Below are 26,542 nucleotides of genomic sequence, written 5' to 3'. Positions count from 1 at the left end.
TAACTAAAACTGAAACAAACACTTCCCTTTTTAATGCTACTGCAGCTATAGTATAAAAAGATACTTAAGTACATATTTTATACACACACTAGTTCATTTCTGTGCATAAAGCAGTACAACGTGATTCATAACATTGACACACACTGTGTGTCAGAATTGTAAAAGTCAGTCATATTTTTCCTTGTGAATTTTCCATAAAAATGTTTTACTTACATATAGAATATCCAGAAATGCAAGAGCTGAGTCAGCAATAGCTCTAAGGAACATGAATGCACAAGGAGAGATTCTGTACTGATTCAATTAGTTATTTTGGGTGTTTGACAATGAAAGGATTAATAGTTCCTAATGTGGAAAAGAAATTGGACTGACATAGTAGTCGGTTGCAGAAAGACAGTAATGAAACAGAGGAGGTAGATATGGTGTCTCTACAACCAGCCTATCTGCACATGTACGTGTGTGTGTGTGTGTGTGTGTGTGTGTGTGTGTGTGTGTGTGTGTGTGTGTGTGTGTGTGTGTGTGTGTGTGTGTATGTGTATGTGTGTGTGTGTGTGTGTGTCTAAATGAATAACTGGGCTCTGAAAATAACCCAAATGCTTCTCTATACATACCAGAAGTCTGGTATTTAGATAGTTTACATGTTCTTTGATTGCTTGTATGCTTTTAAAGTGTTTTAGAGATGTCCAAAACAGTGGAAATAACACAATATACCTAGTGTGTTTCATTAAGCACACTTTTAAAATAGTACTGAAGTAGAAAGTGTAACTTTCCTAATATCTTTAAGCTGTTCTTTGGTGTTAGCAAGGATTGTGATGATTATCAGAAGTCTTTAAAAACTATTCAACAGTATTTCAAGTACAGTGACATCCGCAGTCTGACACACAGGCCATCCCAGGGTGTGTGCATATGTCTTTTTGCGTGTGCGTGAAATCTATGGCTTTAAATCACACTAAATTGGCTCTTTGACACTAAACCAGAATAAATAAACAGCAACAAATGATGATGACACATCTCCCGAAATCACAGGGAACTTAAAGTCTAACTCTAAGTCATAACAAAACATGCTCTGTGGTATAGTTTGTTGTGAGCAAAATGTGCACCAGCAATGACCAAAAAGAAAAACACTGGAAATATCAAAACAAAATATATATGGATGAGGTGATTGCTGGTGCTCATTTTAAAAGGCACATAAATCCTACAATAATTCCCCCAACCCTCCGCTCTGTGTCGCTCTAAGCCTCCACAGCAGCGAGGCCGTTGCTGTGAGGTTTGTAGCCATTGGCTTCGGTGTTGTTGAGTGCCAGCATCTCCTGTTCGGCCACCCGCTTGTCTCTGGCTTCCTTTTCCCTCAGCAGCTGTCTGCGGTGATAGAACAGGTAACCCGGCAACAGGAAGCCAGCCAATGAGAATATTAGCAGTCCGAGGTTGATCTGAAGGACACAGATGGAAAGTTACAGTCATACAGTTCCTAGTGGTTGCCCCCACACACACACACACAAACACACACACACACAAAAACACACACACACACACACACACACACACACACACACACACACAAGTGTATGGAGTTAGAGATAAGTGTGCGTCCTCACCCAGTAGGGGTCTCCGTTCAGGGTTCCAACCATGGCGATGAAGAGCGGCTGCTGCAGCAGAGCGATCACAGCGCTGATCATGGACTGGAGGCCTGTCAGAGTGCCAAAGTGGTTGGACGGGTAGCTGTGGGAGAGATACGGGTGTTTACCGACAGTTTGAAACACCAAATGAAATGACACAGAGCTCCAGATTAGAAAGGAACGTGTTATAAAACAAATGAGCTATATACTACTACATATATACAAATCCTACATAACAGCATGTTCTGTAGGTAAACAACAGGGGTTCAACACTGACCTGTATCCTATCTTATAATATCCTACTGCATTGTTCAAGACTAAACTATCGAGCAGTTCATGAATTTAGTTAAATTAATGTGTTGAATGCAGTGGTGTGGTTGTTTAACACATAATAAAGCATTCCCTACTTTTGTCAACACATCTGGTTGCTTTTATCACACTGTAAAGTGCTGCTTTATGTTTGGTGTTTATGTGGTGCTGGGAAACTGGGCCATGCCTTACATATTATACTGTTATAGTTGAATAGTTGACAGTATAAGTTGAATGTTTATTATCTTATTAATGAACTGGAAACTAAAGGCACGTTTCTCCGTATTTCTTCTTTGTTTAAAATATATTCAATGACGTCACTTTAACCACTGCTTTGTAATTTGAGTGTGCATTTTGTGAAACATTACACCCTAAGGTTATGTTTTCCCATCTCCTCTCAGATGTGAATGTGTTAAACAGAGCTGCAGAAGATGCAGTTGATGAATTAGCACTCACACAGCAGCATAAAGGCCTCCGCAGCAGGAGTGGATGAAGCCTCGGACCATAGTGTGGAGGATGAAGGTTAAGATCTGAGGAAGAGAAAGAGAAAAAAGAAGCAACACAATCAATGGATCTGAGCGTTGGGACTATTTATTCTTTACTTATCTTGTTCTCTGGCTGCCATAACGTGTGCGTTCTCATGTGTGCGTGTGCGCTACCTGTAGAGGCAGGTTGTCTATGAGGCAGCAGCATCCGAAAGCGAGCAGCATCAGGTTGGTGAGAATGAAGGCCCTCATGGCGTTGGTCACTTTCTGGATCTTACGGTCTCTCATGGGAACACTGGTCTGTCTGATAGGGCACAGAGACAGAGGTGTTTTAACATTAAGGTATGCTGGACCACGACCATTATAACGACACCATCCAACATTCATGTTTATGTCTATCATATCTCCTTACATCAAACAAAATGGACCATAATCATGATTTTCTTGCCACCACAATTTTATCAATATTGTTAATTATACCGCTTTTAAACCACCAAGACTCACTGTATGTACCTCTGCTCTGTGTCTGGGGGGACGGTCTTCTCCTCTTCACACTCCTTCATCTTCCAGTCCATTATGTAACCAATCAGAGGACACGTAGCGAGGCACAGCAACTGCAGCGTGCCGAAGATGGACGAGTAAAAACTCACTGAAAGAGAACACATTAAATCAAATTAAGAAACTAAAAAGACAAGCCAGACAAGTTACATAAAGTTTACAAATTCAAAGCTGTATTACAATACTCACCTTTCTCCTCTGTCTCAAGCACCAGCTGCTCAGATGCTGAAATATAAAATCAAAGATCCACTCTGTCAGTCACTTTTAAATGGTAAAATGATAACGTACAATACATTAAATAGAAAACAGTAATTGTTTTGGTGGGAATGGGGTTGAGGGTTTGACACTCACGATACTCTTCACCGTGGGTGACCATAAACTCCAGCATCTTGTTCATCGCCCCCATGAAAAAGATTATCCTCAACTGGGTCATCCCCATTGTAACCAGACTCCACAGGAAGATGGGAGAGAACACAGACCGACGAAAGGGAGCAGCATCTGAGAGAGGAGGAGACAGTTTGTTTTATCCAACGTCAGTGAATGTATTTATTTTTATATTCCTATGAGAGGAGCTCAAGGCAGGTGATTTCTTTCTTATTAGAGTTTGAGTGTAAACATAGTAAGACATCCAGTCTGTCAGTCTTTCAGCAAAGCAGTTATGTCATAAAGAATAAAAAGTAGTTTCCAACCTGGGGGACGCAACCTACCAAGGGGAACCCCTTAAACCCATCCTGTTAATCATCTTGTAAAATATTTCTGAGGTCTCACAAGATGATTAACAGGATAGACAAGCAGAAAAAGCTAATTTCTGCTAAACTTAATGGTTTCTTGTAAATGAGAATTAATCACTTTTTGCTTAAGTGGGTAATACTGGGAGGCACTGGTATAAAGTAAATTGGTGAAAGTATAATGGCTGTGTGTGTGTGTTTGTTGACCTACTGGGTGCAGCGTCAGATTCACTAGAAAGTTTCCCTGTGGAGTGTTGGATGTCTCCATTTTTCTGGCTAAGTCTTTCTCCAACTGCCTTCTGGTCAGATGAAGGCAGCGCTTGCAGTGTGAGGATCTTACTGTTATAGATAAACACACACACACACACACACACACACATTGAGGTTGGAGTGAAAGAGCGTTGTTCTGATAAATATTGTTGTGCTTTGATGTCTGGGAGAGAGATGAAGTAACCGACCGGCGGACACACTGACCTGTAGTCTACCTCGTCAGGTGTTGGGAAGCCTTCTGCGGGCCAGTTGAGAAGACAGTTTAAAAAGACAGAGGCAGCAAGACCTGCCCACATCCACATGATCACCTGGAAGGACACACCTGCATCGTAGATCAGCTGGGAAGAAGAGAAAGGGGGAGGAAAAGGGTTGTTTTTAAGCATCTTGCTTTACAGTAGCATCCATTGATGTTTTTGGCCACTTGGGGGAAACAGAACATGCTGTAAACACACCACTGGCATAGTCTCACCGAGTAAAGTTACGTGTGAATGTAGCATACACAGGCTTAATTAGCTGAAAGACACTAAAATAATATGTAGAGCTAAGGAAGTCAGGTGATAATTCTTGGTGGGTTTATCCCTGTCCTTTGATCCATTGTTAATATAAAAATATTAATTTGAGCAGCTGTAAAGTTTAAATTCAAAGTGATTTGAAACACACTGTTTTCTCACACCCTGTGGCTTCACTGAAAATCTATCACTTGATCCTGCTGTTTGGGATTTCTTGTCTAAAAAAGCACCATGATGAATGCGTCAATTTTAGGGTCCATTTCTGTTAACCTTTGTAATTTACCTTGACTCCAGGGAAGGTGACAGCAGAGGAAGCGTAGGAGCCAATCATCAGAGACATGACGGTGGAGCTCAGAGCACCAAACATGTTGGGGAGCTGCAGGGACAGAGGAGTAGATACAATAGATGTCAGTTATTACACTAATATAACATGTTCACCTAGACCTCAGCACATTACACCTGTATGTAACCTATATGGGCTGTACTGAGTCAAAACTGTGGTTTAATCAAGATGCAGAATATTATTTTGACCAGCAGAGGGCAGACAGCAGCTGTGTGTCAGCACGATGAACCAGACTGTGAACTGGTCCTGCCTCTGGAGTTTGCACCCACTCACACTTCCCTCTCCCCACAGAGCAGACTCATTAAAAAAATATTAATGTCCATGTCATGAGGCAACTAGAAACAAAGTATTGACCCAGTTTGTGTCCTAACCCCATAATTCAAACACAGACTAAGCTATACGTCAACAGTCGTCCATCATCTTTATTCCTGCTTTTTCAACAAATTCTTTGATTTAGGATTAAAAACTGTGGAAGCCGATCTATAGGCAGCTCTCGATGAACTTCAGGACCCAGCGTGGGGGCATGCTTGACACATGGCAAAGAGAACAAGGTGGTTGGCACCAGGCACTAACACATCATATATTATGTTGACCTATTTACAGTAGTAAGAAGCTTAGCGAACATAACAATGACCTATTGTGCTGCCAGCACACTCGTTGTCCTTTGATTAGGGTTTTAAATGAGTCAATCACGATTATCAAATCACATGTGTGGGATTTTAGGTGTGCTGCATGACAAGCTAACTATTCTCTCTCAACACTGACCACGGTTTTCAAACTTCTGCTAGCGTCACCTAATCTCCCTGCTGGGTCAGACTTCACCGTGTAGTGTCAGTGCCCCTTTTTTTCGTCCCACAATGTGCACTTTCCTCACTCATCTGAGCCTCTGGTCTGAGACTGGACCAAATGACATCAATTCAGAGTTGGGAAATTGGGAACATGCTGACAATGATGCACTTAAAAACATTTTTTTACTTTTAACATTTAATGAAAACAATGAACCAACCAATTCAGACATTCATTCTTTTAAGATTACTTTCTTGGATAGACTGATAGACTGACAGTGAAGATTCAGACAGAAAACATGTGGAAAGAGGCGTATAGCTGCAGCTATATAGTATGCATCTTGACCACTAGGTCACCAGGATGACAAATTCAGACGTTTATGAGTCTAATGCTGACGTTGGCACTCTTTCAGTATTTCAGTGTCCATTTAGGCTCTTTAAACCTACATTAACTAATTTCTGGCCTCTTGGTGGCAGCACAACAAGCAGCAAATACAACCCTGACATATTATCACATTATAGAGTTGATAACATGTTAGCAAACAGTTGCTTATTTACACATCAAGCAGATATGGACATTTCTTTGGAGTAGTGCTTGGGGCCACCTGATTAATATAAGTCCATTATTTAATCTCCTTTTGGTCTTCACCAACTGCTGAGGGAAATATCTGGCTCTTTGGCTGCTAAATGCTCTACTATGATCACCAGCTAGCCACTTACTTTGCCGTTTGGTGCTGGGCAGGTAGTATACAGTTGGGTTTTTAGGAATGTGGGAGTGAATCAAAACAGTAAACTTGGGGGCCAGGAAGCCAAAGCAAGATGAAAATAAAGCCTCGTAGAGCTGAGGGGAACTGCAGAGTTAAGCGATAATGATTTGGGTTTATAACTACAAGTAACCCCTTTCACATACAAGTGGTCATTTGATTGATTGTTAATATAAAAAACTATTGATTATACTAGATTTAAGTAGAGCTGTCTGGAGATCAGGCTGTGGTGACAAGTTAGCGGCTGGCTGTGTGTGTGTGTGTGTGTGTGTGTGTGTGTGTGTGTGTGTGTGTGTGTGTGTGTGTGTGTGTGTGTATATGAAGGTTGGCTGCTGTCTGAAGATGCTGTCTGTGTGTGTGTGTGTGTGTGTGTGTGTGTGTGTGTGTGTGTGTGTGTGTGTGTTGCAGGGGGAAGCAAGAGGTCACTCATAGGGCTGACAGAACAACAGGTTTAGCAGGTAAACAGGATATTCAGAAAGAGAGCCTGACTGTCTGAGCGAGATGAGAAAAACATACCGGAGAACACCAGTCCTCATTCAGTGCTTCTGAGAATCGAAATACTTCACAGCCCGACTGTGGCCATGAGATCTACCGTGCTGGACTTTCTGGCTGCGGAGGAATGTAAGCGAGAGGGCCCTCTGAGCACACAGGGGTGTTTGCATCTCAAGCAAATATATTCCAGCCATGTGAGATGTCAGCTAACTGATGTTTGCTTTCAGAAGTGTAGTCATGTTTCATGTTGAAATTTGTGTGTGAGGCAGAAAGCAAAGACAAAGTGTGAAATGTGTGCATGTCTATTTTTATGTGCATGTGCCAGCAGCAGACGCTGATATTCTGGCAGTTCTCATAAAATACATGTTTCAAAACAGGGCCTTGCAGCACATGTCCTGCATACTAACGCTAATGACAACATGTGACTGTATGGAGGCAACACGAGGGTCAACTGGTGTCAGGAAGTCAAAGACAAATGGAGCTTTGGCCGTTCGCTTGTCACGACTTATGAGTTCAGGCTCTACACCTGCTGTGCTCACACACACGTCTTTGGCACTGAGTTTAATTAAGACCTTAATCGCTGAGAGAACGGGCCAAATAGTAGCTTAATGAGGATTGAAATTTTGATGCAGCTCTGAACATGTGGAAGAGATGCAAAATGCGGAACTAGAAAGTGGAATAAATGGGAACAGGAGAAGGAGAAAGGAGAGTGGTGTATAAAATAAGCAAGGATAGGATTGACAATAAAGAGAGGTAGTGGGAGGAAAGTTTTTTTCAGTTTGACTGATCTCCCCAAGCCACAGCTGCAGCCTCTCTCTCTGTGGAGATCCCAGCAGGAAACACTAAACCACAGCTGATTAGCACCGGCTTCTTCTCTCCACCTCAGTTCTCTGCCGCCCTTTCTCACTGTTCATGGATCAAACCCTTATCCCTCACAGCGTTGGCACAGTCCAGCTGCACTAGACTTACTGTATATAACACAAAAAAGTAGTCTAATGTAAAGACGGTGATTCAACTGCCCTCGGTGTCATACTCTCACTTTTGTGATTTCTTGGTATTTTACCCAAAGCATCTTTCTAAGAGTCATCCCAATTTCCTGTAGTGGCCTCTATTCGTTCAGCAAATTTCAAACAAGCTCAGCCTCTCTCTGCTAGCTGAAACCAGAGTTAACACATGGAAGCAGCGATGAACAGCCAAGTGCACTTTTCTCACTAGCGTGTGATCAGACAGGCCCCAGTGCAGCTTGAAGGGCAATTCTGCATCTGTTACAATAAGTGCAAGAGGACTGCCCTCATTCCTTCACTGCCAATGTGACACACAAGCTTACAGTCATATTTAACAATCATTAATGCTAGTTAAGTATGAGGGAACCAGGACATCCTGCAGGTATTTGCTTCTGTAAACCACAGGGGTGTGTTCACACAGGTTAATTACAGTAAACTAAAAAACTGGTGTGGTGCAAGAGTTGGACATTTTCATTTATCAAATGTTACTGTATTATTGTAAATTAAGAAAAAAGATGCAGCCACATTGAGCTACAAGGTAAACCACAAACCTTCATCAAGTTAAAGGCACAATGAGTAGGATTATTCCTAAAAAAAACAATGTATATATAGACTCAAAGAAAAATAATCCACCTCAATCATCACTCATGACCATAGACTGTAAAAATATTGGACGTAGCAGCTGTGACCTAACCCATTGGTTTGTGGACTTCTGTTTTATAGCCTTGAGTTTAACAATACAGCCATCTTGTTTTTTTTTAAAACCAAAAGTGATGAATTTTGATGAGAGGGTGGAGCCAATGTTTTCAATGGTGCTGCGCTAAGCTAAACGCTCTGTAAAGTTACCAATTTTCTGGTTGAGTTTTGCTGTCGGGTAAACGTGGACGTCCTCCGGGCACTGGCGCCATTCATCTGCATATACGGCAATACACAGAACATCGGCAAACTTTCCCTGAAGTTACCAGCTAACGCTAGCTAGCTATCTTGTTTGGCTAGGTGCTACCAAATGCTAAACAAGACATTTTTAGGCGACCAAAATGTTCCAATCAACTTTGGTAAAGTGAAAACACACAGTGAGAGGGTCAAGGTTTAAGATGAAAACATGGAAAGCACCCAAAAACAAGTTCACGGCTATTTTTTTTATGTAACATTGCTAAGCCTCAGTCCTGATTGACAGGTTGGTGTGTAGCCCTGCCCCAAAGCATCTTCTATCTTATCGTCTAATTTAAAATAAATGGGACCATAATTTACAAATTGAACACCATGCTGCAATGAAGAAGACTTGAAACTAGCGATTGAGACCATAAACTCATTATGAAAACTTTTATTGAGGTAATAATCATCATCAGTCCTGCAGCGGTGTGGGTTCAAATCCGACCTGCTGCACTTTCCTGCGTGTCATCCCCCATCTCTCTCTCCCCCTTTCATGCCTATCCACTGTCTCTATGTAGTAAGGGGAAAAGCCCCAAAAAATAATCTTAAAAAAAAAAAGAAGTATAGAGATACAAAGCTTGTTCCAACACCATGCTGGTGAATCTGGGGTTGGCGTTCACCTGCTAGCAAACACCTTTAGCCTCGTTAAGTCGGGGAGGAGAGCCAATTTAAGATATTGTGTTAACAGACCGCAACTGACAAATCCACGCAATCTTCAAAATGTTATTTTGTCCAGAAAATAAATTGTTCAGGTGAACTGCTAGACTGGTGCTAAGTGACTTGATCATTTAAAACTTCCCTCATTGGTCCTTGAATTAAAACCCATAATCTGTTGGTCCCTTTGCTGTAATTTATTGGCCCCTTTTGAGGAATTTATATTTCTTTGTCACTTTTATGCTTTTGTTTGCAGCATGACGTGATGTATTATTACTATACACATAGTAAATGTGCACAAAACATCCGTGCAAATAGTGTCTGTAGGGCAAAGAGGAGTTAAGTACACTGATCAAGGTCATACAGGGAGATTATTTCTTCAGCAAAACTTTCCTTTTAATGTTTTATATTATATAATGATTTCCACCACACCAGATAATGTTACATATATATTGTAATTGTATGTTATACATTTCCAAATGTAATTGTATCTAATCTTATAACCGACTCTCTATATCAGGGAGTTACTGTATGCCCCTACCCTTACAACTGACTATAAAAGGACATGTGTTCTTTACAATAACTAGGCCGACAGAGATTTTGTATTGTTTTGAGCTAGAGCACATGATTTAAATCATGATGGGATGAGTGCGTATGTGTCTCAGTCCTTGTGCTCTACTGTCATTTGCTCTTCAGAACAACAACAACAACAGTGTGGAGGTCAGTCAAAGAGGAGGAGGGTGTTACTCTGTTGTTACTCAAGTGTGAGTGTGTGTGTGTGTGTGTGTGTGTGTGTGTGTGTGTGTGTGTGTGTGTGTGTGTGTGTGTAAAATATTATTTAACTTGTGTTTGTGAGTGATTAATAGAATAGAAAGAGTACAATGCCTTCCTGTGTGAGAGTTATGTGAGTGTGTGTTAGTGGCCAAATACTATACAACGTTTGCATGTTGCTGTGATGCTGCTACAATGAGTCTCAGGCTCAGGATTAAGACATGATCCAGTGTGTAAAACTTCTGATTTTCTCAACTATGAACCGAACATGCCATTTCCTCTTCTGTTTCCCTTAAAGCTTTAAGGTTATTAATATCCCATACTACTGTATGTTTTTTTTAATGGAACAGGGCTGCAACTAATCTTTCAATTCTTCTTTTGATAAATTGATTTACTCCATCACAGTTTCCTAGAGCTCAAAGTGTTAAATGTTACGTCCAACCAACAGTCCAAATAGCAAAGATCTTCAATTAACTACAGTTAAAGATAAAGAAAATCAGCTTAAAACTTAACTTAAAAGTACTTAAAATACATAAAAGATTTGGCTTTTTTGCTTAATGATTAATGATGATGATAAAATGATTAATAAAATCAAAATATCAATATACTTGCCGATCTCTCGATCGACTGATTAATCACCTAATCATCGCAGCTCTTCCAGATGTCTTGCGCATCATTTTAAACACATTCCCCCCAAAATCCAGCCTAACATATTTCCGTATGTTTGGCACATTTGGGATCTCTACAAGAATTTGAAATACATTTGGGTTTAAACAACGTGTAGTTGCACATCATGAGTTTGGACACTGCTTGTTAAAGAGAGATATACAGGCGCAGTTGACTGTAAAAGTGCCGAATATCCATTTAATTTGAGATAGAGACAGAGACAGTTGTCTTCTTTTCTTTTCTACAGAGACAGGCTGCAGTCACCATACAGGAGGAAGGTCATGGGAGAGGATAGTCTGTCCATACTCAGCTTCATTATCTAAACATCTGTTTTATGTTTGTCTCCCTGTGTGTACATAACCATGCACACACGTGTACATTCACGTGTGCACAGTCATGCAGAGTTGAAAAGGTTCTACATTGATTTTCTGCTGACTGCTGGGCAGAACAGAAACAGGAGAGAGTGGGAAGATGGGAGGAAAAGAACAAAGGAAGAAGGAAGATAGTGAGAGGGAACAGAAGAGACAAGGGAAAGTGTGGCCATAAGTCCTAGAGGTGAGTGGGCTGAGCTTCGGGGAGGGTGTGTGGTCAACTGCAGGCTGTTATTGGTGGAAACATAAATGGGAGACTTTCCATCTGGGAGAAGTCATGTGCATCTCTGACTGAAACACTGTTAACAAACACGCACACACATACCTGAATGCTTGCCGTGAAACAGGAGGCAGCAGCAACAATAAAACACACTTGATAATGTTAGTACCAGCTGACACATCACGCGCAAATACACATGCCTGACGTGAATGGAAACAAACCCAGCTCCCAATCACAGCACACACTGTTTCCTCAGCTGAGACTAATAGAGGCCCCGACCACGCTGAGACTCTCAGCTACCAAAACTGCTCTGCTCATTTGTTCCAGGAACACAACCTTACATTACAACTTTCTCAGAATATAAGTTATGTAACCACAGTAGATACTTTCAGAGCTGTCAGAAAGAAAAAAGGTAAATTTTGATGCCAAATTGTGATGAATACCGTTAAAAATTATCCTTGTCTTCTTGTTGACAACATGATGCTGATTTAAGAGATATGCTTGTTTTAATTTATCACATTCTCTGACTTGTATGTTCAACAACTCAAACACTGACAGAAGGAAGAAGAGAGATAAATTGACCTGTTTCCTTCCTATTTTCCTTTGAGAATCTGACAAAACATTTAATGATTTTTGTGTTTTATTTTCTTTATCTTGGTTTCACCTTAAACATTTGGCCCTGCAAGACTACATTTGTTATGGCTGTCCTTTGCCAGTTTTAAATACACTATAAATATAAGACCCACTGACAAAATGTTTTTGGGAGGTGGTCACGGACACACATTTAGTATATAGTGTCAAAGCAAAGGCAGCCTCGGAGGCATTAGATCTGTCTAATCCAATTTGTGGTTTGCACAACAAAGCTCCCAAACACAGTCCATTCAACAGGCCAGTTGTCATTTTCTTTTTCTCCCTTTATCTCATTACTTTCTTTCTCTACGAGGTCAGAATAGGTCTTATGTACAGAAGTTGATAACAAACACAATAGCCATCAAAATACGGTGTCGGAGAGCATGTGGACAGGACCTCATCCACCAAAACAATGAGAACTGGCACAGAAAAGAGTGATCGACTCTCCAAAGCATGTATAACAAATCAGTTAACTATGAAAACCAGAAAAGACACGAGGATACCACTCTGTTGTAAATCAGAAGCTGGGCGACACTGGATCTGATTTATCACATAACCAACATATAATTAAAGAGGATCAACTGTTTGACCACAGATGTCTGAAAGTTTACTCTATGCAGCCTCTGTAATACATTAATGCTAATCTATCTAATGTTTGTGCTACTGATTATTATCAATTATCACAATCAATTACCCAGGTGATATGAAGTCTTATGTGTACACATCAATATTATATAGTTATATATATTATCCTCCATTAATCAGTGAGTCTTTACTGTTTCCTGTCAGTTGTGTGTCTCACCGTGAGTGAGGTAAAGGTCAAGCAGATGCCTCCAAAGCCATTCATGGAGAGAGCCAAGAAAATGAGCGCTGACAGAACTGCAGAGAAAAAAAAACAGAAACACAGAAGCGGTAGAGTCAAAATCAACATTTTACTTTTTGTCATGACTACACTCGAAGATGAGGTGAGAAGCTAATTGTCATAAACAGGGTAAAACTAAACATTTTAGTGCAGTTACCCCACTTCTGACATCTGAAAAGTGTGTGAATTGTGAATTGTGAATTCATCTATTTTTTATTTACTCTCTTTTTATTTGTCATATTTCTATGTTTTTTTGTCTTCTTTTTAGTGGGTTTGCTTGTGTCTGTTATCTTGTTTGTTGTACATTTGTAAGTGTAAGGGGGGGATGTCAGACGCTGCTGGATGATCCAACAGCCAGTTTGTTTGAGGCATATTGACGCCCTTTTAAAGTGGAAGTAGCAGTTGGTAAAAGAGCTCAATAAACAAGCTACAGTAAATAAAATATTGCATTTTTAGGTAGCACACAGGCGTTTCCTGGTGTGTATTTAATACCAGCTGAGCCACTGTGTTTTAAAAAATGTGTGTTTCCATTGCAGCCGGAGGCAATCAGCATAGGACATGGACAGGTGTGAAAGTAATTTGTGGATTGTTTGGATTCTGCCCATTTTTACACCTTTGCACACCTGTCCAATTGCACCTGGTGTAAGTGTTGTTGTGTTGAAAAGTGTAATACTGGGTAACATGGAGCACACTGTCTTGTCCAGTGACAGGAGCCTTTAACTGCTTTTAAACTCTCCAAACAGCACAATATGTAATATATGCTATTAAGATGTAGTAAAAGACCATAATTCAGCTTACAAGGTTCTACTACTGATACTGTATGTATATTAATTTATTTATATGCCTGTAAAGAAGGACTTGCTATTTTATGTTCGGGGTAACGGGGATCAGCCAATCAGCGCCTTTGTTTTGGGGTTACAGAGAGGACAGCTGTTTGTGCTGGCTGATAAGTTTCGTTTTTGAGTTAGTAGTGAGAGTGGCCGGGAGAAGCACAGGTAGATATTTCTGGGGTGCATCGTTGTCGTCTGTGTCGCCATCTGTGCATGTGTGCGTTCAGAGACATAACCACACATACACTCATGAAGACAGACAATCATCTGCTAATAAATCTATTGAAGAGCATCAGAGCATTTGACTGCATTCTTACCGATGCACCACAGTGGTCACCTATTCCCAACTAGCTACAGTTACAGTCCTAGTTATTGATTCTCCATTACAAATTGGTCCTTTGAGCCGGATTGTGTGACTGCTGTGTGTGAGGATGTTACCATATGGTAGAGGTGAGGCAACGCCACTTCCTGATACCCGCCCAAGACGTCAGACACGTCTGCCAACCTGGCTTGCTGACTATGACGTCTCCCTGCCTGTTGTGGAGAGACCCCTCTAGGCTGCAGCACTCTCCCCACAGACCCCCTATCAGATGCAGGAGCCCTACTACAGTACTGAGAGGATAGACCAGATGTTAACTCGCACCTCCCAGCTCTTTGATCCGTGGAACCAGACTGGTGCTCGCCCTAAGTATCCCAGAGAGTCAGTGTTCTCGGGACCCCATTATCAGAGCACCCCAGACCCACTGTCTCACAGAGTAGACCCAGGGGCTTCACCTGCAATATTAGATGAGCTGCAAAAGATCAGGGAGGATAACCAGAGGCTTCAACTCATCGTAATGGAGATGCAAACACAGCTTAATTCAAGCAGAGGGTCAGATGCATCACATCCCACTGCCCTCCCCCCCGCGGAGTACAGCCCGCACACTCAGCCAGCAGTGCTCGCTGCTGCCACTAGCCCACCAAGGCCCACACCACAGGTTACGGCCCATAATACATTAGCACCTGTGCATGTGCCCAGTAAAGTAGAAGTGGACGATGAAGACTGGCCCCTCCCCCCCCTCCAGTGGCAGATTATGAAGAGACACCTCAACTATCTACTACCACACTGCCCACAGAGTTAGTGGCAGAGCTGATGACATGCCTTAAGAAGATGGGGATCCCTCAAGAGTAGCTTCCTGGAATACCGGCACCTGACAACTGTAAGTTGGTTGCATCTGGTCGGATGGGGGGGAGGTCACATCAGCCGACGGAGCCGCAAGTCCGTCCACATACATCACCCCATTTAATTCCTTCTGAGCCAGGCGCAGCTGACGAACAGAGACACGAGGACTTTCACTTCCGCCGAGCAACAGAGTACATATATCGGGGTCCTCAACCCACCATCCCAGACTTTAGTAGAGGGGACCCACGTGAGTTTGCTAGGCTAAAGACATCCCTGGAAAATCTCCTCCCCAAGGATGCCACGGAGAGGTTTAAATATCAGATCTTAGTAGACCATCTCAAATTTGAAGAAGCACTCCTCATTGCAGACTCATACACCAACTCTACCCAGCCCTACACCAACACCATGGCCTCTTTAACAGAGCACTATGGGCAGCTTCACCAGCTAGCATTAAGGCGCATTGCAGACCTAACATCCGCCTAACATCCGTAGCCAGGACATCGCTGCCTTTAAAGGATTTGCCCTCAGAGTGAGAGCCCTGGTTGGCATGCTCGATCAGCTTGGAGAGAAAGGCCATATTGAGCTTCAGTGTGGGTCTCATGTCACTAGGCTGATGTCCAAGCTCCCACAAGACATGCGGTCTGGGTTTATGAGACACCTACATCCCCACCACATCCGGGTCCCTACGCTGTTAGACTTCGCCAGCTGGCTGGAGTTTGAGCTGCAGATTCAGGAGTATGGATATGAGTCTCGACCCAGAGAGAACCCAGAGGATAAAAGGGAGAGACGGAAGGACTCAAAGTCTGGCAGGCCAACCACAGTCCTCCATGGAGCTGAACAGTCTTCAAGTGGCCCGGCTGTCCCAGTATTCCCATCCACCAGTGCCAATCCACAAGGCAAAGTCGCAATGCCCTGCTCATACTGTACCGATGCCCTGCATTACCTGAACCAGTGCACTAAACCAGCTAGCAACTGAGCAGCGGAGAGACTGGGTCAAGAGAAACAGGCGGTGCTGGCATTGTGGTCGCTGTCACCAGGCCGCACAGTGCAGACTAAAGGCCAGGTGCAAGAAATGTGATAGCAGACATCTGGAAGCTCTCCATGACCTTAACACTAGGCCTGCCATAGTGACACCACCCACAGAGAACACCTCCTGCCTAGTGAGTACTCCCAATGAAGTTCTCTACTTGGATAGGCAGTCCGGCTGCAGTCAGGTGCTCCTGAAGGTGACAAAGGTTGTGCTACATAATGGAGAGTAGGCCATGGAGACCTACGCGATACTGGATGACGGATCAGAGCGGACTATGCTCCTTCCAGCCGCTGCTAAGGAGCTTAAACTTAAAGGAGAGCCAGAGAACCTTGCTTTACGGACTGTGCGCCAGGATCTTAGAGTTCTACATGGGATGTCTGTTTCCTTCTCCATTTCTCCTGCCAAGCACCCCCAAAAGACTTACAATATCCGGAGAGCCTTTACTGCCGATCAGCTGGGGCTGGCAGAGCACTCACAACCGGTGAAGACACTTCAGCGCAAATATAAACACCTGAGAGGCCTTCCCTGGTCGTGTCCATCCCATGGTCCTCATTGGGTCAGACTACATGCATCTGATCACTCCAGTAGAGCCAGTTCGTCTGGGACCGCCTGGAGGACCAGCTGTTGTAAAGACCAAGTTGGGTTGGACCATTCAGGGACCAACCAAAGTCATCCGACAGCATCTCCAGCCACAGCAGTGTCTGCATATAGCCACACAGTCACCCTCTGCAGAACTCCTTTATCATGTGGAGAAGCTATGGCAAATGGACGTATTGCCTTACAGTAGTGAGAATATGGTGACCCGCTCAAGGCAGGATCAAATGGCAGTTCACATGCTGGAAACCCGGACAGTGAGGGTGGAAGTCGACGGAGTCCATCGCTATGCCACCCCCTTGCTGCGTGTAAAGAACATGCCCTGTCTTCACACCTCCAAAGATGCTGTACTGGCGAGTCTGCGGAGTACCGAAAGACGTCTGATGAAAGGCCCAGCACGAGCATCAGCCTATGCAGCAGAGATCCTGAAATTGGAACAGGCAGGGTACGTGCAGAAGGTAGCAGAGGAGGAGCTGAGTACGTCAACAGAGTCCTGGTTTATACCTCACCACATGGTGAGTCATAATGGGAAAAACAGACTCGTATTCAACTGCTCCTTCGCATACAAGGGCTACAACTTAAATGAGCTGCTACTACCAGGTCCCACATTGACTTCCAGCTTGCTAGGTGTCCTGCTGAGATTCAGGGAGCATGTTGTTGCTATAAGCAGCAACATTAAAGGCATGTTCCACCAGATCAGGTTGCTGCCAGAAGATAGATCCCTACTTCATTTTGTGTGGAGGGACTTGAACAGAGAGGCGCCACCCGGCACCTATGAGTGGCAGGTCCTCCTCTTCAGAACCACATGCAGCCCCTGCTGTGCAACGTTTGCACTACAGAAGCATGTGACAGACCACAGCCAGCTAGAGGAGGACGTCCGGGTGGCTGTCGAGCGTTACTTCTATGTGGATAACCACTTACAGAGCCTCTCCTCCCCTACAGCAGCCAGACAGCTGGTTGACAAATTGAAGATGCTGTTAGCCTTAGGGGGGTTTGAGCTGCGTCAGTGGACTAGTAACATCCCCGAAGTTATCAGTCACCTTCCTAAAGGGGCAAGATCCCAGAGCAGCGACCTATGGCTCACAGAGTCAATGGAGGATCCACAGGAGCTCGCATTTGGACTCCGATGGCTTTGCGCCTCGGACACTCTGGCATACAAGTGCCGTCCCACACCGACTATGAGGAACATCTATAGTACACTGGCACGGCCTTTTTGATCCGCTAGGCTTCCTTGTTCCCTTCGCCACTTGGGCCAAAATCATTGTGCAGCACCTATGGAACAAAGAGAGAGAGTGTGATGACCCGTCGCTGCCAGATGACGCCCTCAAGGCCTGGCTCACTTGGGAGAATGAGCTGCAACACCTTCCAGAGATCGTCTTGGTACGATGCTACTCGAGCCCTCCTCTGGACCACCCTAGTTCTGCCAGAAGCCTCCACATATTCTGTGACGCGTCCCTAGGGAGGTGTTCCAGGCACGTCCAGCTGGGAGGAGGCCTCGGGGGAGACCCAGGACTAGGTGGAGGGATTATATCTCTAACCTGGCCTGGGAACGCCTCGGGATCCCCCAGTCGGAGCTAGTTAATGTGGCCCGGGAAAGGGAAGTTTGGGGTCCCCTGCTGGAGCTGCTACCCCCGCGACCCGACCCCGGATAAGCGGATGAAGATGGATGGATGGATGAGAAAGCTTACGGTTCAGTTGCGTACCTTCGTACGGAGGAATCAGGTGGGAAGGTAGAGGTGGCTTTTTTGACTGCACGGTCGAGAGTGGACCCTAAGCGCCAGCAGTCGATACAGCGATTAGAGCTATGTACAGCGGTGACTGGGGCTCAGCTAGCAGTGCTGCTGCAGCGTGAACTCACCCTGGTACTTCATGAAGTGGTGCTCTGGACAGACTCCACCACAGTTCTTGCATGGCTCCAGTCAGAATCCTGCAGGTTTAAGGTGTTTGTGGGCACCAGAGTCACTGAGATCCAGGAGCTGACTGAGGCCCAAGCATGGAGGTACGTGGATTCTGCAAACAATCCCGCAGATGACATTACGCGTGGGAAGACCCTAATGGAGCTGGCAGGGGAGAGCCGGTGGAGCCACGGCCCAGCATTTTTGCGCCTTTCATCTAAGCACTGGCCTACTAAGCCAGAGGCTGAGCAGTTGGATGCCACAGAGCTTTGCGAGGCTGCATTTTGCGGCTCCATCACCACCGCTCCCCTTCCACCCTCACTTGATGCCAGCCAATTTAACGGTTTCAGGGACATGATAGAGGCAGTTGTGCAGTCCTGCCATGGAGCGGCGGGTAGCCAGTCCACGCCAGCTGCACAAGACTATCAGGACGCTGAAAGGGACCTACTGAGACAAGCCCAGGTAGACTGCTTCAAGGAGGACTTTCAAAATATCTCAGAAAGAAAACCTGTCCCCTCCACCAGCCGTTTGATCACCTTAGCCCCTGAATATGCCGACCAACTGAAGCTGATCTGGGTTGGAGGCAGATTGCGTCGCAGTGACCTGCTGGAACCAGAAGTCATTCATCCCATAGTTCTGGACCCAGCTCACCAGGTGACTAAACTCATTATTCAAGATGCCGACCGAGACCTCCGTCATCCAGGCTCAGAGCGACTCTTTGCAGAACTTCGCCGACGGTACTGGATCCTTCGTGGAACAGAAGCGGTGAAGCGGCACCAGCACTCTTGCCCTGATTGTCGGAGATGGAGAGCAAAGCCTGCAGTGCCACAAATGGCAGACCTACCTCTTGCCCGCCTGCGGTTGATGAAACCACCTTTTTTCTCTACAGGAACGGATTGTTTCGAGCCCTTCATAGTCAAAATCGGACGGCGTAATGAGAAGCGTTGGGGTATACTATTTAAGTGCTTTACTACCCGAGCTGTCCACATAGACGTCCTGACTATGCTAGACCAGGATTCCTTCCTGATGGCCCTCCGCAGATTCATCTCACACAGGGGAAAACCAGCGGAGCTTCTGTCAGACCAGGGCACAAATTTCAGAGGAGGTGAGAGGGAAATTCACGAATCTTTTAAGGCACTGCACCCCACTTTACAGGCAGAACTGGCCAAACATCAAATCAAGTTCAGATTCAACCCTCCAAGTGCACCTCACTTTGGTGGTGCATGGGAGAGGGAAATTAAATCCATCAAAGCTGCCCTGTATGCAACGATTCAGATGCAGACTGTAACAGAAGAAGTCCTGCGCACGGTCGTGATCGAGATAGAGGGCATCTTAAACTCCAAGCCCTTGGGGTATGTATCCAGTGACATCGCAGACCCTGACCCAGTAACCCCCAATCTGCTTGTGATGGGGCGGCCTGACCCATCGCTGCCCCAGGTGTTGTATCCGGAGTCCGAGCTGTTGAGCCGCCGCCGCTGGAGGCATACACAGGTCCTTGCCGACCAATTCTGGAGGACGTTTATCAGGCGCTATCTTCCTGCCCTGCAGACACGCACCAAGTGGCAGAAAGAAGTGGCCCCACTACAACCTGGTGCTGTTGCCATGATTGTTGACCCACAGCTCCCGAGAGCGCTGTGGCCTATTGGTCGCATCATAAAGGTTATCCCAGGTACAGATGGGGGGATCTGGACAGCGGATATCCAGGTGAACGTCAGGAACTACACCCGGCCAGTTGCCTGTATTGTTCCAGTTCCTGCCATACCTGAGACGGCACCTGAGAACACCAGTCCTTCTCAGGGACAGCAAATTTGACTGTGCAAATTTGGGGGCGGCTGTAAAGAAGGACTTGCTATTTTATGTTCGGGGTAATGGGGATCAGCCAATCAGCGCCTTTGTTTTGGGGTTACAGAGAGAACACCTGTTTGCGCTGGCTGATAATTTTCGTTTTTGAGTTAGTAGTGAGAGTGTCCGGGAGAAGCACAGGTGGATATTTCTGGGGTGTATCGTTGTCGTCTGTGTCGCCATCTGTGCATGTGTGCGTTCAGAGACATAACCACACATACACTCATGAAGACAGACAATCATCTGCTAATAAATCTATTGAAGAACATCAGAGCATTTGACTGCATTCTTACCGATGCACCACAGTGGTCACCTATTCTCAACTAGCTACAGTTACAGTCCTAGTTAACGATTCTCCATTACAATGCCCTTATTTTTATGCATTTTATCATTGGACCTATGAAGACATAAATGACACCACTTACAGTAATACAGTTTTATGTAGTTTTTGTTATGTTGTATATTTAAGTATTCTAAACTTAGCCCTTCATGTGTTGTGAGCTGTGAGTGTGTCATTAATTAATACCTGGCATATGCAAGTTTTATCGTATGTGCTTGTGTTTGTACTCACCATGAGGGTTATAGGCAGACGCGGCCATCATAACACAGGACAGACCGAAACACGAACTGTAACAAAAGAACCAGGATGTTTTAAATTCTTGCATATCATATCTTAGCATGCTGAAAGTCACATTTAATAAGTGTTTGTAGGAACAATGCAACACGTATAGAAACTCCCAGAGGGCCATGATAGAAATATCAGGATAACTAACTGCTGGTCACGCAGCACACAAATGCCTTGAGTCATACAACTGCCACTTTATTCAGTGGAAGTGTGATTCAAATGAGATCAGATACAGTTTACTATGGCCAGCAGATGTGAATATACCGGCATATGTTACACAATATGTTCATACTTGAATAAGATTAAAAAGTACCATTCACAAAACAGAGGTTTAGTCGTTGGTTATCTGTCAAAGACTGAAACTGTCAGTGGTTTAACAGCTTGCAACTGCAGATAAGCTTTTCAGTTTTTATCAACTTTCATCTTATTATCAAAGTGTCTGTGTGTGTGTGTGTGTGTGTGTGTGTGTGTGTGTGTGTGTGTGTGTGTGTGTGTGTGTGTGTGTGTGTGTGTGTCAGGGATCCTTATTCCTTGTTTTGATGTTTCCCAGATGTATGTGTGATTCTGTCAGGGCTGTCATGACTGAATCCTGTGTGTTGGTCACTAATGTCCCAGTGACCTGTCCTGTGAGAGAGAATGTGTGTGCGTGCATGTGTGAGTGTGTGTGTGTGTGTGTGTGTGTGTGTGTGTGTGTGTCCACACCCAATGACAAAGACTTTCACAACTTACTGCACACACACACACACACACACACACACACACACACACACACATACACCCTCTACTGCCCCACCTACACTTATTGATTCACATACTGTCAAACCACTTTGGGAATGTGATCTGTCGGGTTTTTTACTATAACCTCAGTAGTAGTTGAGGGATTGACTTTCACTTCAGATTCACTTCACCATCATAATATTTATAAAAAAAAAGGGAAGTAGTCAAACCTCAGGTGGACAGAGTCAAGAAGTTTTCATAAAGCAAATCTGTATCTTAAAAAAAGAGATTTAGGTTTTCGTGAATTATACTGAACATAAAAAAAGACACTTTAACATGTCAACCCCCAGCAAATGTGCACATTCCTTTACAAATGTGAAATGTTTGTGACCATTTTAAAACTGTTACCTGCCCACCAGGCGAATGAGGCGTGGTCCAAACCTGTCCATCAGGATTCCAAGTGGCAGGGTGGTGGCACTGAGCAAAAAGGACCCAATGGTGAAGCCCAGATTCAGCATCTCCTCCTGGTCCACGCAGCTGAGCCACTCCTCCACCTCACTGCTGGAGGAGTTACCCAATGACACGAGCACAGACTGATTCACTGTGGGAGGGTTGATAAGAGAGGTTAGTGGTCAGTATATGAACAGAGAAAGACCAATCAAAAACAAGATGTCTCAGTAACTACAATATTCAAACCATACAACAAAACAATAACAAAATAGACAATAAACCAAATAAACATTAATGACAACATCATAAGCCCATCATACATGTCTCTCCCCAGCACAAAGCTTCTTAGGAGCCCTTAGTTTTAATATTCCGACAGATTCTGTCCCACTCCTCATCATCCAGTGTATATTATTCAGATCCCTTTCCAGCCTCCATCTCCCAGGTTCTTCATAAGCATAAAATAATACCCTTTTCCATATTTCAACAACACCTTGTCTAAACATTCTGGTGCCTTCGGGGCTAAAGAATTGGATCCTTGGGGTGGCAGCTTGGGAGCTCAGTCAGTAGGGAGTTGGGTTGAGAACCGGAGGGTTGCTGGTTCAATCATACGGACCAAAGTATGGTGGTGGAGTGGTAGCTGGAGAGGTGCCAGTTCACCTCCTGGGCACTGCCAAGGTGCTCTTGAGCAAGGCACCGAACCCCCAACTGCTCAGGGCACCTTTCCATGGGCAGCTCCCTCACTCTGACTGTGTGTGTGTGTGTGTGTGTGTGTGTGTGTGTGTGTGTGTGTGTGTGTGTGTGTGTGTGTGTGTGTGTGAGAGTGTGTGTGTGTGTGTGTGTGTCTGACATCTCTCCATTAGTGCATGTACTGAGCATGTGTGTGTAATTCAGGCCTGTGTGTAATGTGTAATAACAACAGAGTGAAACGATTGTGCACGATTTGTGGAAAATTACACAAAAGGTTTTGGCAGCAGAACCCGGGGGTCCGCGTTTACCCGCCGGTGAATCACTGTTGACTCGCTTCAGAAGGGTTGAAAATCAGCAACTTTCCCCCTTTAGCACTGAGCGCAGCCCCATTGTAACCATGAACAACACTGGCTTCATCCTCCCCAGCTCCACCCTCCAAAAAAACAAGATCGCCACGCCCGTATCGCCAAACTCGAGACTTCAAAACGACAGTCCACAAACCAATCTGTGACGTCATGCATACTATGTGCAGTACTTTTCCTGTACTTTTTACAGTCTATGATTTTACCTGAGCACAAGTAGGCGTAGAAGCCTTCCCTTTTCAGCATGATGAGCAGGGAGCCCCAGCCCAGCAGCACAGCCGAACACAGCAGGTTTTCAATCACCGCCGTCACCGCCATCCACCAGCGTCTCCTGTAGGCCTGGAGGAGAGAGGGCCCCATCGCTGCTGTTCTGTGATGGAGGAGGGGCAAGATGGGAGGTGAGATTCGATTTTTTTTTTCAAACTAGCATTTTGGAATGTAAGGCCATGTTAGTGGCTAAGTTAATTGACAGCAATACAAGCATATAGAATAGACCACTGCCTCATACCACAGCATGTATAATAGCCCAATAGCCTAAGTCAAAAATACAAATACATTTTATTTCTTTTCATAGACAAGTAAGAAATCAAGCAAATATTCACATTTTTAGAAGCTGAAATCAGATGATTGCAGCTATTTTTTCTTAAAACCTGCTTGAACTATTATTCAATTATCAACATGTTTGCAAGGCAAGGCAGCTTTATTTGTATAGCACATTTCAGCAATAAGGCAATTCAAATTTGCGGCTTCATTTTCAAACACAAAACACAAACAATGTGATGCTATAAAATAACCATAAAACTCAATGACAAGCATGATATCATTCATTATGACCAATTGCTCTTTAATATCTGCTGCAACTTGAGTTTAAAAAGAGTTCTGAGTTATTTTATTAAAGCTACGTTTCGACCACAGGAACTTAACCCCAGAACTAGGAACCTTCTGAGGAACAGAGGGTAGTACTTTCTGAAAGTACAGGAACTTTCGGGGTGGGGTTTGCAGGTATGATCATTGCTGGTTGGTCAAACACACACAGCACGGCTGCTTCAACTCGCCGACTGCTTCAGAGACCTAATGGAGGCCCTCAGGATGGGACATTTTTCTCTCAGTTTGCCTAATGAGTGCTCATGTGGCCAGTCATTGTTTTGTAAGTCCCAGTTGGGTACCTGACACCTTGCACTGCATTGTCCTCAGAAATCCTCCCACAGTGCTGCCAACAGAGCAGCTATTTCCCTTGATTTTGACTGGAGGAAATTCTGAGCGCTCAATATGTCTGCTATTGTTTTGGAAATAGGGGTAGCATCTTAAAAGGGTGACATTTCAATCTGAAAGTTTCATTCTATGAGTCTTTTAACAGCATGTAACCACAGTTTAGCTTTAGGGGTTTATCTCACTGAGATTAATGGGTCAAAAAAGTGAGTGAGTGAGCAGCTTTTATGTAAACAATGACAAACAAACAGAATACAGAAACTGATAATGTGACTGACCAAATAGAGGTCAGGTCAGTCACAAGTCATGTCCACCTGGAAAATACACACACACACACACACACACACACACACACACACACACACACACACACACATTCTCTCTCACAGGACAGGCAATGGGACGTTAGTGACCAACACACAGGATCAGTCTTGACCGCCCTGACAGAATCACACACACATCTGGGAAACATCTAAACAAGAAATAAAGATCCAAATATAACCAGCTATTCCAGAAGATGTGGGAAGTAACAAAGGGAGGAAAAGTCTCAGCCACTTGATTTGAAGAGAGGCGCGTGGGGGGGCAAGTCAAGCCCTTAAACAGGAAACACTTTCAGTAGTTCCTAATGAGGGCATGTTTTCAGTGTGCATGTGTGTGTGTGTGTGTGTGTGTGTGTGTGTGTGTGTGTGTGTGTGTGTGTGTGTGTGTGTGTGTGTGAGAAGACGAGAGGCTCTAATGGGACAGATTTGTCTGTGTGTGTCCATGGGTCTGCATATGTGTTCATGAGGCGTGAATGTAATGCTATTATGCACAGCACAATGAACTACCTTTGTGCTGAAAAGAGACTTTGAAAAAGAGGATTTCTGTGTAACTGACACCCCATGCTGAAAACCCCTTCAACACACACAAACTCCCCAATTCTCAACAACGAGGCGACAGAGCGAGACGGTGCTCATTCACTCAGTCCTGTAAATGTATAATCCATAAATGAATCAAGTTACACTTTTAAAAGTTTTAGAACTATTTTTCTGTCAGCGAAAAGAACATTTGTCTGTTAGGGTTTTATAACTCCAACAAATTGGTAAAGATGCATGAAGCGGGGAAACAAGCCAAAGAAGATGAATCAGTTAGAGCAGCTGCTGCTAACGATAGCATAAAAAAGATGCTGCCATAAGATGCAAAAAATGCAGAAAACTGATCCTGACAACCTGATTGAATATCGTTAATCAGAATATCTTTAAATTACCATTATCTGTTTCTAGTAACACCAAGACCTTACTGTAAAGGCAGGGGGTCAGATCAGCAGAGTGGGACAAAAACACTAACATTGAAAACATGAACTCTTTTAATTCCACTACTATGCGGCGTAGTGCCTGCTTTGTGTCACTTTGAGCACTATTAATCCTCTTCACGTCCCCTCTGTCTGACCAGCTAAAAGATACAATCTTGTGTCTTTGTTTAACATGTTAGAGAATTGTTACAATTGTTACAGTTTTTTTTCCCGATTGCTAACATGCATTGGTCAAAACTGAAGTCACATTGTAAAAACTCTTCACACAGTCAGCGAAACAGAAGTCTATGTGGACCAAACTGTGAATCATTTTTCATTGCTTTCACACAAAATGCATTCAATGACCACATTCACCAAAATCCATGAACCTTTATCCTCCACCACCTGCAAAACACTATGTACCTGCAGAACATTGTTCAATAACACACTAGTTTCAAAACTGTTAAAAACACATTCAAAGCAGAATGATGCATTTCTGCAATAACCATATTTAAATATATAGAAAATCTTACAATAAAATGAAGTAATAATCATTCAAAATAGCTGATTGCATCGCCAGATGTGATGTTGATGAGAACTTCTGGCCAAATGCAGAGAGATAGAAAAAAATAGGATATTACTGTAGGTTTTATTTTTATTTTTTATTTATTTAACCTTTAAACTTATTTAACCAGGTAAGTCATTGAGAACAGATTCTCATTTGCAACAGCGACCTGGCCAAGGTAAAGCAAATTTCGGATTAATTCTTGTATCATAAACTTTGGTGCAGTCAATAAAGTAAAAGAAAATGTTATTCTTATTCTATAATGAAATACTGATGTGAAAAACCATTCAAACTTCAAAGATAAAAGTTTATCATTTATGTATTGCTCCATATTGTT

At 43.8% G+C, this 26,542-nt stretch overlaps 1 protein-coding gene across 3 annotated transcripts in view; it reads right to left on the bottom strand.

The window, feature by feature from the left end:
* Positions 1-452: 452 nt before the first annotated feature.
* Positions 453-26,542, bottom strand: part of slc43a1a (solute carrier family 43 member 1a) — a 28,943-nt gene continuing 2,853 nt past the window's right edge. For 2 of the 3 annotated variants that reach the window (XM_078260563.1, XM_078260564.1), the window contains exons 2-15: positions 23,368-23,531; positions 22,071-22,263; positions 20,892-20,947; positions 12,908-12,984; positions 4,756-4,848; positions 4,168-4,301; positions 3,905-4,032; positions 3,317-3,463; positions 3,155-3,190; positions 2,912-3,056; positions 2,582-2,711; positions 2,379-2,452; positions 1,593-1,716; positions 453-1,427 (exon numbers count right to left, since the gene is read on the bottom strand). In XM_078260563.1, the coding sequence (XP_078116689.1) occupies positions 1,230-1,427; positions 1,593-1,716; positions 2,379-2,452; positions 2,582-2,711; positions 2,912-3,056; positions 3,155-3,190; positions 3,317-3,463; positions 3,905-4,032; positions 4,168-4,301; positions 4,756-4,848; positions 12,908-12,984; positions 20,892-20,947; positions 22,071-22,263; positions 23,368-23,521 (1,689 nt within the window). In that variant the 5' untranslated portion in view covers positions 23,522-23,531 and the 3' untranslated portion in view covers positions 453-1,229. The remainder of the gene's footprint in view (positions 1,428-1,592; positions 1,717-2,378; positions 2,453-2,581; positions 2,712-2,911; positions 3,057-3,154; positions 3,191-3,316; positions 3,464-3,904; positions 4,033-4,167; positions 4,302-4,755; positions 4,849-12,907; positions 12,985-20,891; positions 20,948-22,070; positions 22,264-23,367; positions 23,532-26,542) is intronic. The other variant, XM_078260565.1, reaches the window with a different exon arrangement.

Source organism: Sander vitreus, chromosome 10 (assembly GCF_031162955.1).
Source record: "Sander vitreus isolate 19-12246 chromosome 10, sanVit1, whole genome shotgun sequence".
Classification (NCBI taxonomy): domain Eukaryota; kingdom Metazoa; phylum Chordata; class Actinopteri; order Perciformes; family Percidae; genus Sander; species Sander vitreus.
This window is presented reverse-complemented; position numbering and strand designations above follow the sequence as displayed.